We start from the raw sequence: 15,130 nt of genomic DNA on the forward strand, positions 1-15,130 counted from the left end.
TTTCTTTGTACTCTGAAGTGTACAAAATACTGCCAGAAAGAATTCAAACCCCAAAATAAACCTGCAAAAGGTACAGGAATCTTAGGTGTAATTTTTTAGCTACACAGTTTTCAGACAAAAGCAGGACAACATGTTCACACTATCTATTTAAACCCTTAAAGTGTAAAAAGATTTGTGTGGCCCATTGAACGAAGTCTTTACCACAATACTTTGGGGTCTGCAACCATTTGAGAAGAAAGAATGACAGCTAGTCAATTTGAGTTATATTCATGCCAAACTATTTATATTCATAGAAAGAAAGGAATAGGAAAACCATTATGCATAAGAACATAGGGAATAGCCAATACCAACATCATAGTTTTAAAGCACAGGAAGGTCAGCAGTTACATACTGCACAAACCCAAAGACGCATTTTATAAACTTACCCTTCATTTGCAGTCCAAGAAGCAGCAGCCTCAGCAGCTTTAAACACAAATTTACCGTCCTCGGGAAAGGTAGGACATTCAGTAGTTGATACTTCCAAAAATCCTAGAAAAACAGACAGATGGATGACTTTCCTATTTCACTTAATTACTTTTAAAATGTTTGTATGAATTAAAGGGAGCCTTTTATGCATTTTACCTAGGATAGTGATGTAACAAAATAATGCTACCAAGTCTTCAGATACATAGGCCTGAATTTGTTACAGTAAAACAGGAATAGTCTGCTCCATAATCTCAGTCAAGAAAACAAAAAGGCAAATGGGTATTTTGATTACAAACTGAACTTGATACATTACTGGCCAAATGACATACACACTTGAGAAAACATCTTTTGTTCTTAGAATTAGGAAGTCAATTTTCTTATTTCTCTTTGGATATTCATCTCATTTCAGCAACGCTTGCTCATTTCTTGACTCTACTTCCTCTCTTTTACAATAATGCATCTAAGGCAATTTCCTGAGTTTTTCTTCTAATAAATGACTGGTGTTGTTTAAACCCAAATGCTTGCTCATGTTTTTACCTTGACAGGCTCAATTTCAGACATCCTCCTTTTCTTATTTCTATTGCCTGCTTCCTCCAGATCCAGCAAACACCTTTGCAGACTGTATGCGAGACTGGGATAATTCTGCCAGCTCTGGCCAAAAGAGAGCTATGCAAACTGCCCTCTAATGCGTCCAGAGGATTGAAATTGTACAGAACTGTTTCTACCACAGTCCAGCAATTATAAAGTCTCTTTACAGGGTTATTCTTTAATGATTAGTACCTTATTAATATTTTTAATGAAAAGCACCTGTGGTTTCTTGTCCATATACAAGACAAAATACGAGAGGACATTTTGACCTATCTTACTAGAAATACTCAGAAAAATCCCTTCTACCTATGTACACGGAGTCCTTTTATTCACAAAGAAAAGGAACTCAGAAACTCTGATAGCAGCAATCTCTCTCCAGGACCATGTCAAATTTAGAACTCAATCGGGCTACATACCATGCACCGATACTTGAGTATACGCGCTCACTGCTATGAGCCGTTTCAAGAGCTCAGACACAATAGTCTGACACTCAAATAGCAACCTTTTCAGAGTTGAATGGACTGAGCCCTGATTGTCAAATATTGACTTTAGCTGTGTTTGCACATCATCTTCCTGTTCCCACAAAACTGAAAAATGCTACCACCCTCAGCTCTTCATCCCTGCTTGCCAGCTCGTGTGTTACACTCCTTCTCACCTACCAGCAGGCCTGCTTCATATAAACGCATCCTAAGCAACTTGGACTGGCTTGAATGAGTTGAACTGAGATGAATTACAGAAGACCAACTGAAACAGGTCTGGAAAAGGCTATATAAGCTGTTGTGCCAGTAAAATGAGTAAGCACAACTGTAATGAAAAGCAGACACAAGCAGATTCATTTCCAAAAGGAAACTGAGGACTAATGAGGTGGTAAATATCTAGTCAACGAACATTTTACACTAGGCTTTCTGTAAAACAAAAACAAAAAACCCTAAGAAATACCTCTACAACACAGCCAGAAGCCTAAATTTTCAACTTATACCCCTCTAAAAACTCCCACAAATCACTACTGCCTCTTAGCTGCAACTGCACAGAAGAAATGCTAGTCAAATCAATAATGCATTCTTAAGTCCAGGATATCTGGAAAATGACTCAAAATAAAGCAGTAACTCTAAAAGCCTAGGACAAGGAAGTACCTAGGACACTTGTGAACCCTCATCAGTACCAACTCTTGCACTCATCAGTAATTTAACCTTTTGAAGACATTTGAAAAATTAATTCAAAAACTTAAGTTAGCATACGATGGAACACACCAGCTTCTTTTCTTAGTTCTGATGAATCTGTTTTTTCTATCTGGAAAGGTTTATCTTCAACCATTCCACGGTCCTCTCTCTCTGGTTCTTGAAAATCAGCAGTTTCTTCAGTGAAAGAATTAGCTGGTTTAGCAGCTATAAAAATGACATCATCTTCAAAATCGCCAGGTGATTTTGCATCATGATATTCCAACGTAGTTTGGTCTGACCTGGCAGAGACATTACTATTTTCTTTACTGACATCCATTTTCTCCAAACCACCTTCAGGTGTGCTTTCTAAAGACTCTTCCATTTCAGCATGACCATCCTCAGGATTCCTCAGAGTAAACAGAGTTGTTTTATCTCTACATTCAGACCAAGCATCCTCCACCAATCCACGATGATGCTCAGATGAAGCTCCAGGCTGTGCTTTATCATCTTCTGTTACCTTAAAAAAAAAAAAAAGTACCAGTCAGTGTCTGGTTAAGTTTTACAACTGTCACCTTAAGCAAGGTACTGCAAAATTACTTCTCATTCTAGCACTACCTACCATAGCTTTTAAAGCCAAGTGAACGAATTTACCATGCTTTTGACTGCTTATTCAGTTTCCATGACCTTAGAGAATTAAAACTATGTCTTGTTAGTGCTTGCTTCTAGTGTCATCTCAAGTCTGCTCACTGTTTCACTACTCTTTTCTCAAAAAGAGGGAACTTTGCGTAACTCAAAATCTCAAGATTTCTTTTTACTGCTTGCTGTTTCAACTTGTATGCAGTATTAACGTATTTCAGAGTGCAGTATGCCTATAGCATGGAACAAGTAAATTAAACTGGCCACTGTCTGCTATTAGTAAAACTTTATATAGGGAAGAGAACTTGTTACAGCTGAGCATCTCTTCATAACAGTCAATAAAAGGTATAATAAAAGGTAATAAAGTACTGATTACAATGACAAGTTGTACTAATACATGTATGGAAAGTTCATCGATACTATCACACGTTCCTGACTTTGATACGTTACTTCTGAAACAGCATGATGAGCTGGATCAGGGAATCAAACCAACGGAATAAGACTGTGGGAGGAGTAGAACAGGGCAACTTCTCAGATGAAGAAGTTCCATTCGTCAGCTACATGAATGCTATCCCTGGTGCAAACCAAGAAACAAAACTAAGAACTTTAGGCCTGAACAACAGACAACAATACAGCTCTTTTCATCAAGAGTCAATTTTTTATCTTCAGTAAACACAGCTTCTCAAAAAGGCAGACGGGAAGTAAATGCAGTGCATGGCCTCTGCTGCTGTCAAAGATGTTTAATTCACAAAGCATAAAAAATACTTGTCACTTAAGAACAACCAGCCGAATCTATATTCGCTACTTTTCTGCCACATCATTACTCAGTGAGATACAGCAGGAAGTTGAATTAGCAATTTGGAACAACCACAGCTCCTAACAACACCTAAATAAGAACCATCAAGGCCACTGGTATTTATTACAAAATATGTTCCTGAAACATCACATGCCCGCAGAAAGTCTAACACAACCTTTTTTGAACAAATGCAAATATGCCATTATGATTTGCAATTCCAATTCTCATTATAATAAGTTTTGGCAAACCTTTTAATAAATATGAAATAATAAATTTATTTTAATAATTTAAAAATATTTAATAAATAAATATGAAAATCAAATCAGTCTATAAAGCCTTTAACTGTAAAAATCATTAACTGTAGCCCAGCTTACCCCAACAGTCCATTTTACATTCGAGTTCTCTTCTCTGAAAGATATTCTAAGTTCCTTTGCTCGTAAAGGAGGAGTAACTGATCGCCCTGGAGATGCAGAGGGAGTTGCTAGGGGTGTGGTGCGAAGGCTGGATCTCAAAATAGACTGAGGAGTAAACCCAGGAAAACCAGGAGCAGCAGCAGATGTCACCAAAACTTTAGCTCTCTATGAAAAGATATAAAATATTTAATTTAAAACTAGTTATATCTTTAAAAGAGAAGACTTTACTTGCCAAAAACATTAGTTTCAACTACAAACGCGATTTGTAACAGCATAGAGGACAAAATTTAGCCTTTATAATGTTCTCTTTTTCCAAAGGTATGAAAACCATGATGATAAACAATACTTTCTATGCCTCTTATGGCTGCCTTTTTTCCCCCCTTTTTTTCTTTTTGTTTTAAAAATGTAAACAAAATGTTATTTTTCAAATTAATTTCATGAAATTAAGCAACTGTGTCAGCTGTAAAAATACCAATTTATCTAGAGCATTCAGGTCTTCTTATTCCAGCTCATAAAAAAGATTTTTCAGAAATTAAAAGGTTTATACGTTAATGATAATGAAAATAGCTTAACAATATGAACAAAACTTAGTAAAAAGTTTATAATTCAGAGTGACAACTATTTTGTTCAGGTAGGCAAAGGAAAAAAGAAACGTCCCAAAAAGATATGTCAAATGTTATTTCCTTACATAATGTACAGTTTGATGGCACTGAATGAAAATACAGTGTATTACTGTAGAAATTATAATTAGTTATTGCAACAAGCTATCACTGAATTTGACCTGGACATCTGCAGATATCCACACCTGTTATTCACTTAACACTTAATAAACTGAAGTGTATACATTCTTGCTTCTATATATAGAAGTCAGACAGAGCTATTAAGCTCTTAAATAATGAGATGATTATGCTGCAAACTGCATGTTTAAGTACTTTGAGAAGTCCAATTTTAACTTTGTTCCACTGCAATAAAAACAAGCGCATTTCATGAGTTATTGGACAACATGCATGCTACAATTAAATCAGAATTAAATGTCCAATTTTAAATCTCCTTTTCAGGACTTACCAATGTACTGCTTCCAAAAGCACCGTATATATAATAACCACATGCAAATTAAAATTTGAAACCCATGTTGCTTGTGTTAAATACTGCGGTTTCATTTTAAAGCTTAGAGGCTTTTGGTTTAGTTCACTGGTTCTTACTGTTTTCTTAAAATACACACCTTAACCACAAGAGGAGTCTCTAGTAAACCCAGTTCTGATGCTCTTGCAATTCTTTTTTGTGAGATGGAACCATGTATGCTTGATTTCAATGGGCTGGATGCCATGTATGAAGTAGAAGCTAGGCATGGTGACTGCCAGCTATCATCCTGTGCTGGAGAACATGAAGGAACAGGGCGAACCACCAAATCCAGCAATCTGTTAAAATACACAATTTAAAATAAGAAAGTAAGTAAATAAATGGAAACGAAATTACGCTGCATTCAAAACAGCTGAGATGATACATAACCAAAACATACAATGGACAAAAAATATGGGTATACACTTGCTGCTGGGGTAATGTATCAAGCCCAGTTCCAAGTTACAGGCATTTTCTTTTTTTTAACTATTTGTTTACATTTTGTATTTTATTTCCTAAATTGTTGCCTCTGAGGCAAGAGTAATCCAATTTTACGTTACATAAGTAGCATAATTCTCATGTCAAAAGAATTAATCGGCATTTCAATGCTGGGACCAATTCAAATTCTCCACTTAGTTCTGCCCTTAAGTTGATTTTCAGTTTTCTGTCTGCTGAACAATGTGAAAACAGAACACTCTGAAAACACAAGAATACATGAGAAGCACCTTGTTTCTCAAGATAATTTAAATGTAGTATTACTAACTACATTTAGTACCAACTAGTAATTCTGTAGGATGAAAATTAGTATTCCTTACTTCCTATTGTATTAAGACAAAACCCACATAAAATAATATTCCCTCCCCACCATCTTTGGAATATTCTCTCTGTGGATCTACTTTACCTGGAACATTTTTGTGAAAATTTTGTAATTGGTGTCCCAATAAACGCCTCAGGCAACTCTGCATCAGGGAGAGGTTGATGTGTTATGACTGGTGGTTCTGTAACTCTAGGACTGGAATTAAAAGGAAAACGTAATTGACTTTCATTCACCTGCAGTCCAAACATATGGTCAAATAAACTTGAATTCTGATATCACCTACAAGAAAATCATTATTATTAGTATTACTATTAGACCCTTTTTGTTGTTTGCAATTCTACCTATTTCTAAGTTAAAAAGCTGAAACAAAACAGAAACCAGACACAAAGTGGTAAGAGTGGTATTTGATCACACAATAGCTTCTATCAAAATTTGTACACAACAGACTGATGGCAAAGTTTTAGTTTCAGTTATCTTAAATTCTATAAACACATATAACACTGTAAAAATACATATTTGCATAAATAAGATTATTAACAGAAAAACTCTCTCTCAAAATATTATTTATCTTGCACTTAATAATATATACTGTACTTTGCATATGCAAAGAAGCCAAACAAAGCTTTATTCAAGGTCCACTTTCTGAAACACTAAGAAAACAAAACACGAACAAACTAAAATAATATTTTTTAAATCTCTATCCAAACACCTATCTGAAGACTTAACTTTGTTAAAATGCTTCTTACCTATCGTATTGTGCTAAACTGTTTTTCTGCTCATTTCCTACCCATACTTCTCCAATTTTGGACAATACATTACTGATGAAAGTTGCTCTTGTATGCACACTTTCTGCATTAGCTTTTTTTGCTACTGTTGATAATGGCTTTGGTCTTGATACTGTAAAGTAAGAGGGGAAAAAATATTAGCCTTATCCAAGTAATCCAAGTGGTGGTCGGTTGTCCATTACACTTTTCCCCCCAAAATTTACCTTCTCTTAAGACTGAAAAAGGCAAACGGTAAGGCTTGGCTCTCTCTAAAGCCAGTTTCCTTTGAATTCTAGGAAGGATCTTGCCATATTGGTCTAATATAGAATTTCTGGTAACTGCTCTCTCTCTCAAGCGAGGATCACGATCATTCTGATAAATTAAAAGAACAAAGGAAAAAGTTTTTAAAAATTACAAAAAGTTCATTGCAATCTGTGCTATTCTGATTAGTGAATACATTTCCTCTAAAGATGCATTAAAATGCATTCACTGCATGTAACAACAGCAAGTTCTACCCAACAGCAAACACCAATTCTGCCTAGTATTTTTAGCAAGTGGATGGAAGACTTCCGAAACAATGAGCCTACAACCTTAAGTTAAAGCAGTTCTGGCACTCAGTACAAACTTAGTCTGCTACACGTGTTGTCACCTGCAATTCCCACTCACAAATAGCTTACCAAAGAGTAACAATAACAAAAATTTTCTGAAAAACCAAGGGTTGAGATGTCCTTATATACAAGGCAACTGCAAGTTATGTTGGACAAAATAATTTGAATATTAGAACAGGTAAGGAAAAGCTACCTATACACATCTTCCAGACAGGTAAGTTTTCAAATGCAGGACCTAAAACTTCCAATACCATCTAATAAATTTGATTCATTGCAAAACTAAGGTTCTGGAAAACATAAAATGCATCACAGATTTATAAAAGAAGTTCACATAAATCAACATTTCACCCGTCTATTTTAAGAAACAGAAGGTAGATAAAAATTGGAATTTTTTCTCATACTGGAGGTAAAATGGAAATTGTGGAATCACAGAGCTCATACTGTAACTTACTAAGTTAAAAAAAAAAAAAAAAGTAAAATTTTACATCTGCATTTGCATCCAGGCTGCTCTCAGAAAAATAACGTTGCATGGAAAATGCAAGAGATGACATACAACATACTCTTCATTCCACAGAAAGGATCAATGCAACTTCTAATAACCTACGTTATTAGGTTAATATGTACATAACATACATATCTGAACAACTAAGTGGCAAGACTGGCTGATATTTACTGTAGTAGCAACATGCGTACAGAAAAAACAGTTCAAACCAGACAAAGACGATGCCCTATAGTACCTCACAGTAATTTGCTCCTATCCTTGAATACTTTACACTGAATTAACATTCTTGCAATCATACAGAATTCATTCATTAGTTTCTGGAGCTGGAGTTCTTCAAGGGGTTAAAATCCCTTGACATTGCATAAACAGTATTTAAGCTTACATATAGACTGTGTACACACTATTTAAGCTTAAGTGTTTTCTATATTCTAGCCTTATTCAGACCATTTACAGTGAAAGACACTTTTCTTTAGCAAAAATAATTTGCTTTAGACTGTTAGGAATTAGGTAAAAATTTATTTTTGTAATGCAGGACTACAGTGAAATTTTGAATTTATAGCTGTATGTTAGAAAAGGTAGATTTCCTCAGATTCAAGCTTTTAAGAGGAGTCAACTGGTCTGTAACACTTAATTTATAAGTTCACAAAATAGCTCTGGCTAAGTGAAAGATTCTGTTTAACCTTTAGGTTCAGCTGCAACTTAAAGTGTAGAAACTTATTCCTAGTATTTCAAAAGAATGGTATAAGAAACACTTATACCATATTTGAACAATATAAAAAACAAGATTTTTATGGAGTACTATCAAAATAGTAATGCCTAACAGAAACTTGCACCCCTGGACAGAACATTTATGCTTACCATAAGATTAACTTTCATTGACTGATTCAACTGTAGCGCTGGGATATAGTTGGAACGTTGCAGATGGTGAACTAAAAGAAATTCATGATTCTGAACACCACCGTTGGTCTGCAAAAACTTCTCCAAACACTCCTATGAGAAATAACACATTTCAAAAAACTATTATGATTCTGCCTCTTATCTTTTCCAAGATATAATTAAGATTTCTTTCTTGTCCACACTTACTTGTTCAGTGTCTGTGAAAGGGAGCTTCAATAAATCTTGCATTAGTCCCATCTCCTGACAGATTTCATACATGTGTTTTAACAGCTCTTCTACATTTAACTTAGTGCTATGTTGCTGCAACAGACTCCAAGCCTCCACCATGCACCTGTTATTAATTTATAAGATGTAAAGAATATTAATCATATAATCAAAAAGATGTCTGAAAACTATTTGTATATTGAACACTTAAAGAAAACTGAAGTGACAGCGATTTACATTACTAGTTCTCCACCTTTCACCACACTTGAATATTAACATGGTGGGGTATATTTCTTTACCTGTTGGACAACAACACAGTGAGGAAAAGCTGCACTTCACTACTGCTTGAGACTGATGGCTTCATCATCTGCATGTATCTGAGGGCTCGCCTATGCTCTCCTTGGCACATGAGGGATTGAATAATTCTCATATGTTGCCATGACACAGTTTTGATTGTAGCTGGATGAAACAGAAGGGCCAATGAATTCTGTAGAAGTTAGAAATTATGTTTATTAAAATAGATAATAATCACTCATGCAATAAAAGCACTCAAAAGCTTCCAAAGTAATGGTGAATGTGTATTAGATAATTTTAAATGACTAGTACTAATGAAATACTTGATACAGGAAATGTAAATAAAAATGTTTAAGCATTTGCACACAAAAAAATGTTAGCCATACAGAACTAAGTGTTTTAAAAGGACTTTAACTTGCACATTTCTAGGTTGATAAAAAGTACTATTTGTGTACAGAAATTTGGTAACTACATTATTGAAATGTTATTATCCCAGATTATATTAACATAATGAAAGGCAAAGGACAAACTTCAGTATCAGAAAGAACTTGAATAAGGTTCAAAAGTCACCTTTGCAATCTTCTGCCTCAAATCTTACTGTTATGATCAGTTTTAGTATTTCAAATACCCAAAACATTGTTTTTGAGAAACTGTTCAACAGCTAAAAATGACTTAAACAAATGGCTTTGAAAATTTAAACAAGCATTATTAATGTTGATTTCTTCTGTAATCAATTTCCCATCAAAGTCATAAAAACCAAATTTCAAAGCATAATTTATTGCTGAAAGCATTGTAACAGTATTACAATAAAGCTTCTGGTCTTTTATTATCTGTTACTAGCTCAGCACCAATTAAAAAATCTTTTTAATTTATAGCTTTGTACTGTAATGTATGCCTAATTAAACTGTAACATACTTACTTCATAATCGTTGTGATCCAGAAGCCAAAAACCTTGAATAAGCCTAACGAGACCCCAGGGGATAGCAAAAACAGTTGGGAAGGAGTCAATTGAAGTTTCTGTTTTATTTGGAACGGAATGCATGATATCTAGCAGCAAGTAAATTGTCTGATATCAAGTATCTGATTAAGGCAAATATATTTGTAAGATTAAAAATTTATCGCGTTACATTTAAAAAAAATGTAATGCGCTGAGAACGTGTTAGAAAGCAGAAAAATAGTAATGGATTAGTCTTGCCATTTTAAGCTATTATAATCCAAAGAAAGCCAAATACTAAACCACAAAATTGCATTCTGAGTACATAACCAGGAAGAAATACTCTGATTTCTGTAAGGTATTCAAAAAACGTTAACTTTAGATATTTAAATACCTCAGCTTTAAACTCAGATCACTGTTTAGTCAGAAGAGCTACCAGCTGGACATTCAAAACACTGAAACACCCAAGGCTTACAAATTCCCTGGTGTTGGTTTATTTCCTCATTTCCAGAGTATGCAAAACAAGGTAAATCCTTACGAAACGTATTAGTTCTCAGTGAAAAAATCTGACTTTAAAACAGCATGATTTTTTGGTAATGCCCTTTTCTCTTTCTAACATGTTTTTAGGAACATACTCCAAGTCAGCTCTGACGTACAACAGCTTTTAAAACACTTGAACTCTCTAGGCTCCCCTCTCTGTTTGGTTAGGCAAGAAAGCAACTCTATATTTCAGCAGCTTAAACATTAAGTTTCTGCACAGTGACTTTTCCCTTCTCTCTGTTTATTACTCTGCGTGCTTGCACTTAGAACAGAACAAAAGCAATCACTGTTAGCTGTGCTGGTGAGAAAAAAAAAGAAAAAAGGTACTGATAAGCTTCTGTTACAATTCCTTTTGCTCTGAAGAAGCACTTTTTGCGCATCATACTAGGAAGTTGTCATTTGCTACAAATATGGCTGCTTTAAAAAAATGCATTTAAATTTTAAGAAAAGCTATGTTTTTCTTCTCATTATCTTCAAATTCTTTAGTACACCTGTTTGCTCATACCAGAAACGACCTTGCAACAAAGCATAAAAAAATCCACAGTACAGAGAAGTAAAACAATGCTTCTGATTACCACTTAATTCTGAACTAAATTTTTTCACACTTGCATTGTGTTTGAAGTGTAAATTAAAAAGTGCTATTAGGCACCCAAGTAACATTTAAGAACATTTATGTGCACATACTGAAAGCAAAATAGAAATAAATAAAAAGGATACAATTGCATGTTTGTGGTTTTCTTCAATGTTTTCTAACAAATAGAGATCCAGCAGTGCCTGAAACGAGAAATTTAAAGTTTTTAAAGAAAAAAAAAACTCCAATCCTCCATAAGTCATTTGCTTTTGTGTGCTTTTTGTTGTTGTTGATTTGTTTTTTAAAGGAGTATAACACTCACATGTAAACTAACAGGTGGGTATTTCCCAGTTCCTCCTTCATCTCTCCGCCACAGTTTCTCAACTTGTTCTCCTAACTGGGAAACCATTCCATCAATCATCAAGCAGTCAGAATCCCATTTTCCTCTGGAACAAAAAGTAACAAGGATTTGGACAGAGTAAAACACTAATTCTGATGTTTCAATTTAAGAAAAAAAATAAACCACCAACTCTTCTAAAGCAAAGAAAGCAAACAAACATACAAAGCTGTGAATATCACTTGAAATATACATGCAAATATGTGAGTTGGTTGAGAAATGTTCAGTAAGTTCTATTCAATTATAATAGGAGCTGAAAACAAGAATCTTAAAAGAAGTTTTATTAAGCTAAAAGCTGCAATGACCCTTTAGTTTTGAGGCTGTTTCAGGCTCTGTTACTTGCCATACTAAAGGAACCGTAAACAAAGTGCCAAAAATAAATCCTCCTCATACTATCTAAAAGAAGAAATTTAACAGTATCAAAATACCACAACTTCTTAACATCTATACAAAACCTCAAATTGAGTGTTGCAATATAGCAACCGATACACAACTTAATGAAAATTTCACATTTTGTTTTCAGTATCTCTCTTTTGTTACTGAAAAATGAGGGTTGGAGTTAGATGATGTTTAAGGTCCCTTCCAACCCAAGCCATTCTATGAAATACTGTTATTTTCAGAAAGCTGGACATACAGGTAAATTTTAGTACCATCATATGCAGCATATATGTTTCTACAGACATACCATTACAATTATGTATGTCTGAACTTTTTAAAATTACATTATTCCATAGACCAGTCTTCTACTGACTGTTTCTGCCCTTTAATTTCCCCAATGATCAAAAGCAAAAAAAAAAAAAAAAGTGATTTTTATCCAATAGCTAGTACTATGCTAGGTATGTCAACTACAAGTAATTCTGATTATCTTATTAAAGCACACAAATGTACTTGTGAGTAGGAGACTTAGGCCAATACAATTATTACCATCTATTACTAGTCAATAACAGAAATGTTTTTTCATTTATTTTCAAAAACACGCTTTATTCTATGTCCAAAATAGTTGTTTTGTGAGTATTGTGTTTTGCAGTTGAAATTTATTTAAAAAAGAAAATGACAAGAACAATAAACATAACTATTTCCTCATCATTTTCCCTTAAACTATAAAAAAACAAGGACTGGTAGCAAGCAGAAGTATACACACACATTTTAGCACAGGAAAGTAACCTCTGTATTCAACAGAACACGTGCATCACGGAATTGACTACTGCTGACATTAAGCACAGCAAATACAACTGTTGATATCAAAGCTATTCACTTTCACTTCTGAATTTTCAGTGGAAGTGTTCCAGAATTCTCTGGTAAACTTTACCTTGATAAACGCTCAAGTTTCTGTCGATGACCAGCATAGTAGCTCTGAATCAGAGGATAATTGTAGAAAGGTCTAGACAAGTGCATATCATCATCTGCAGGCAGTAAAGCAAGAACAAGTTAAAGTAGTATTGTATTAAATTTAAACAGAAGGTCATAAAAGCTAAACATCAAGAAGCATAAGCAAGCCTTCGGCTTTGAAAGAAACTTTGTTTCTGCCTTTACTAGAACAGAAGGCACAAGACAATTCCTTCTGGTCTCCACTGTCACTTGAAGTTTGCAGTTGATATAAAATTCAGAACATATACTGTAAGCTAATAACAGTAAAGTCACGTATTAAAAAAATCTCAAAGGGAGCGGCTTTTTAAAATATATAGTGTGAGCATTTTAAGACTATTCAGACTGACAATTAAATTTATATTCCATATGAATAAAGAATTATTGCCAATGCTTCCCCTCCCCCCCCAAGCAATAAAAAGGTTCAAAACTTGCAGGTAATGCTTTTATTGTTTTAAAAAAAAAAAAAAAAAGAATTCCAGTATTAGTTGTTTAATAGTAATTTGTTTAAAATACTAGATATTTCATGTTTTTGACCCAAATTACCTCCCTGAAGTCAAAGGCCTATTGCTATTTTTAGAGAACATGCAGGAAAGAAACTGGTTGCATTATTCTACACTATGCATTTGAAAAAACAGTGAAATCTCTATTTCACCAACAGAACTTCAGCATACACTATCACTGAAACAACACTATTTGTTATTGATGAAACATTTACAAGACTGTGGCTAAAAACATGTTTGCAGGAATCACTGGACAGTTTCCTTGTTACAAATGTATTACAGTTGAAGCTTACCTAAACCCTCTGGTAGGAGACTGGATCGACAGAACCAGATGACTACTTGTGCATACAAAGAAATGAGGCTAGTTACCATCTGCTTATTTGTCAAGTCTGTAACACCTTAAAAAAAAAAAAACAAAAATTTTTTTTAAACAAACTCCAGAATACTAAGTAGAAAGCATTAAAACAATATGGTAGAAATTTCTGTATCACTTTCTTATTTGAGGAAAAAACCACAATCATCACAACAACAAAAAATAACGCTCTGCAAAGCACGAGATTTACTAAAAGGTTAGAATTTAAAAAAATAAATTTAAAATCGAGTCTGAACTACTGAATACACTCATAAGACTTTTTTTTTCCATACAACAGTGATTTTTAATATGGCAAAGGAAAGGAGCTCTATTTTTTTCAATATGCCACAATTTATAATATAAAAACCTGCAGAAACTTCAGCAACTTTTCTTTTAACAAGTTACTCATCTATGCTTCCTTTATAATTTGTAATGCAGTATTTGTATACAACTGTGAGTTGCTAGCTAAGAACTGAAGAGAATAATTTTAAGCATTACCATATATATAATTGTTGTAGTTTCAATCTAGTTGCTTACATAGCTTCTTGCTGAATGTAACCTCCCTTACTCACTTGCACAAAACTCCAGAACAAAGCGTTTCCCTGAACAGATGCATATTAAGCGGTAGTCACAATTTCTCACTCAGAGCTCTTCTCCTACCTAGACTTGACTGTCTTCTGAGCATCAAAACCAACAAAAACTCATGTTTCCACAACTACAACCCAAGTGTCATTCCGAATGAGAATCTGAACTTAACAATAGAACATATGAAAGATTTAGTAATACTGTTACAAACCTTTTTCAGTAAGCTCTTGTGCTTCTGCTAGGAAACAGTTTAAAACTGTGCTAAGGTTGCTCAAAACCAACTGGCAGTGCTGAAGAGACTGTATTGTTTGTGGGTCAATGAAGTTGCAGGAGCCATCGAACAGTGGAACACCTTTTCAAGAATAAATATTAAATTATTAGCCTATAGAGTGATTCCAAACAAGAATTTCAAAGTACATTTAAAGAACTTTGTACAATATCATATAGAGTCAGATTATTTAATATGCTCAATTCAAAAGGGTAATTTTATGATTGCAAAATGACTACAGTAATACTCACAGATTTGGTCAAATTCATCTTTTGTATAAATCACTTTGTTCCACGTCCACTCAAGAACAAACCGTAAACTAGCAGCAGAACTTGGCTGCTCTTTAAAAAAC

At 34.2% G+C, this 15,130-nt stretch overlaps 1 protein-coding gene across 5 annotated transcripts in view; it reads right to left on the reverse strand.

Annotated features, from left to right (window-relative positions):
* The window catches only part of AHCTF1 (AT-hook containing transcription factor 1), a 50,231-nt gene that overhangs the window by 8,094 nt on the left and 27,007 nt on the right, over positions 1-15,130 (reverse strand). For 4 of the 5 annotated variants that reach the window (XM_040551213.1, XM_040551216.1, XM_040551212.1 and 1 more), the window contains exons 14-30: positions 15,030-15,119; positions 14,722-14,862; positions 13,867-13,971; positions 13,015-13,108; positions 11,631-11,754; positions 11,455-11,511; positions 10,183-10,329; positions 9,269-9,456; positions 8,952-9,096; positions 8,727-8,858; positions 6,983-7,130; positions 6,741-6,891; positions 6,079-6,189; positions 5,281-5,476; positions 4,020-4,223; positions 2,304-2,730; positions 426-528 (exon numbers count right to left, since the gene is read on the reverse strand). In XM_040551213.1, coding sequence (XP_040407147.1) covers positions 426-528; positions 2,304-2,730; positions 4,020-4,223; positions 5,281-5,476; positions 6,079-6,189; positions 6,741-6,891; positions 6,983-7,130; positions 8,727-8,858; positions 8,952-9,096; positions 9,269-9,456; positions 10,183-10,329; positions 11,455-11,511; positions 11,631-11,754; positions 13,015-13,108; positions 13,867-13,971; positions 14,722-14,862; positions 15,030-15,119 — 2,563 coding nt within the window. Of the gene's footprint in view, positions 1-425; positions 531-2,303; positions 2,731-4,019; positions 4,224-5,280; positions 5,477-6,078; positions 6,190-6,740; positions 6,892-6,982; positions 7,131-8,726; positions 8,859-8,951; positions 9,097-9,268; positions 9,457-10,182; positions 10,330-11,454; positions 11,512-11,630; positions 11,755-13,014; positions 13,109-13,866; positions 13,972-14,721; positions 14,863-15,029; positions 15,120-15,130 lie in introns of all 5 variants that reach the window. The other variant, XM_040551215.1, reaches the window with a different exon arrangement.

Source organism: Cygnus olor, chromosome 3 (assembly GCF_009769625.2).
Source record: "Cygnus olor isolate bCygOlo1 chromosome 3, bCygOlo1.pri.v2, whole genome shotgun sequence".
NCBI lineage: Eukaryota > Metazoa > Chordata > Aves > Anseriformes > Anatidae > Cygnus > Cygnus olor.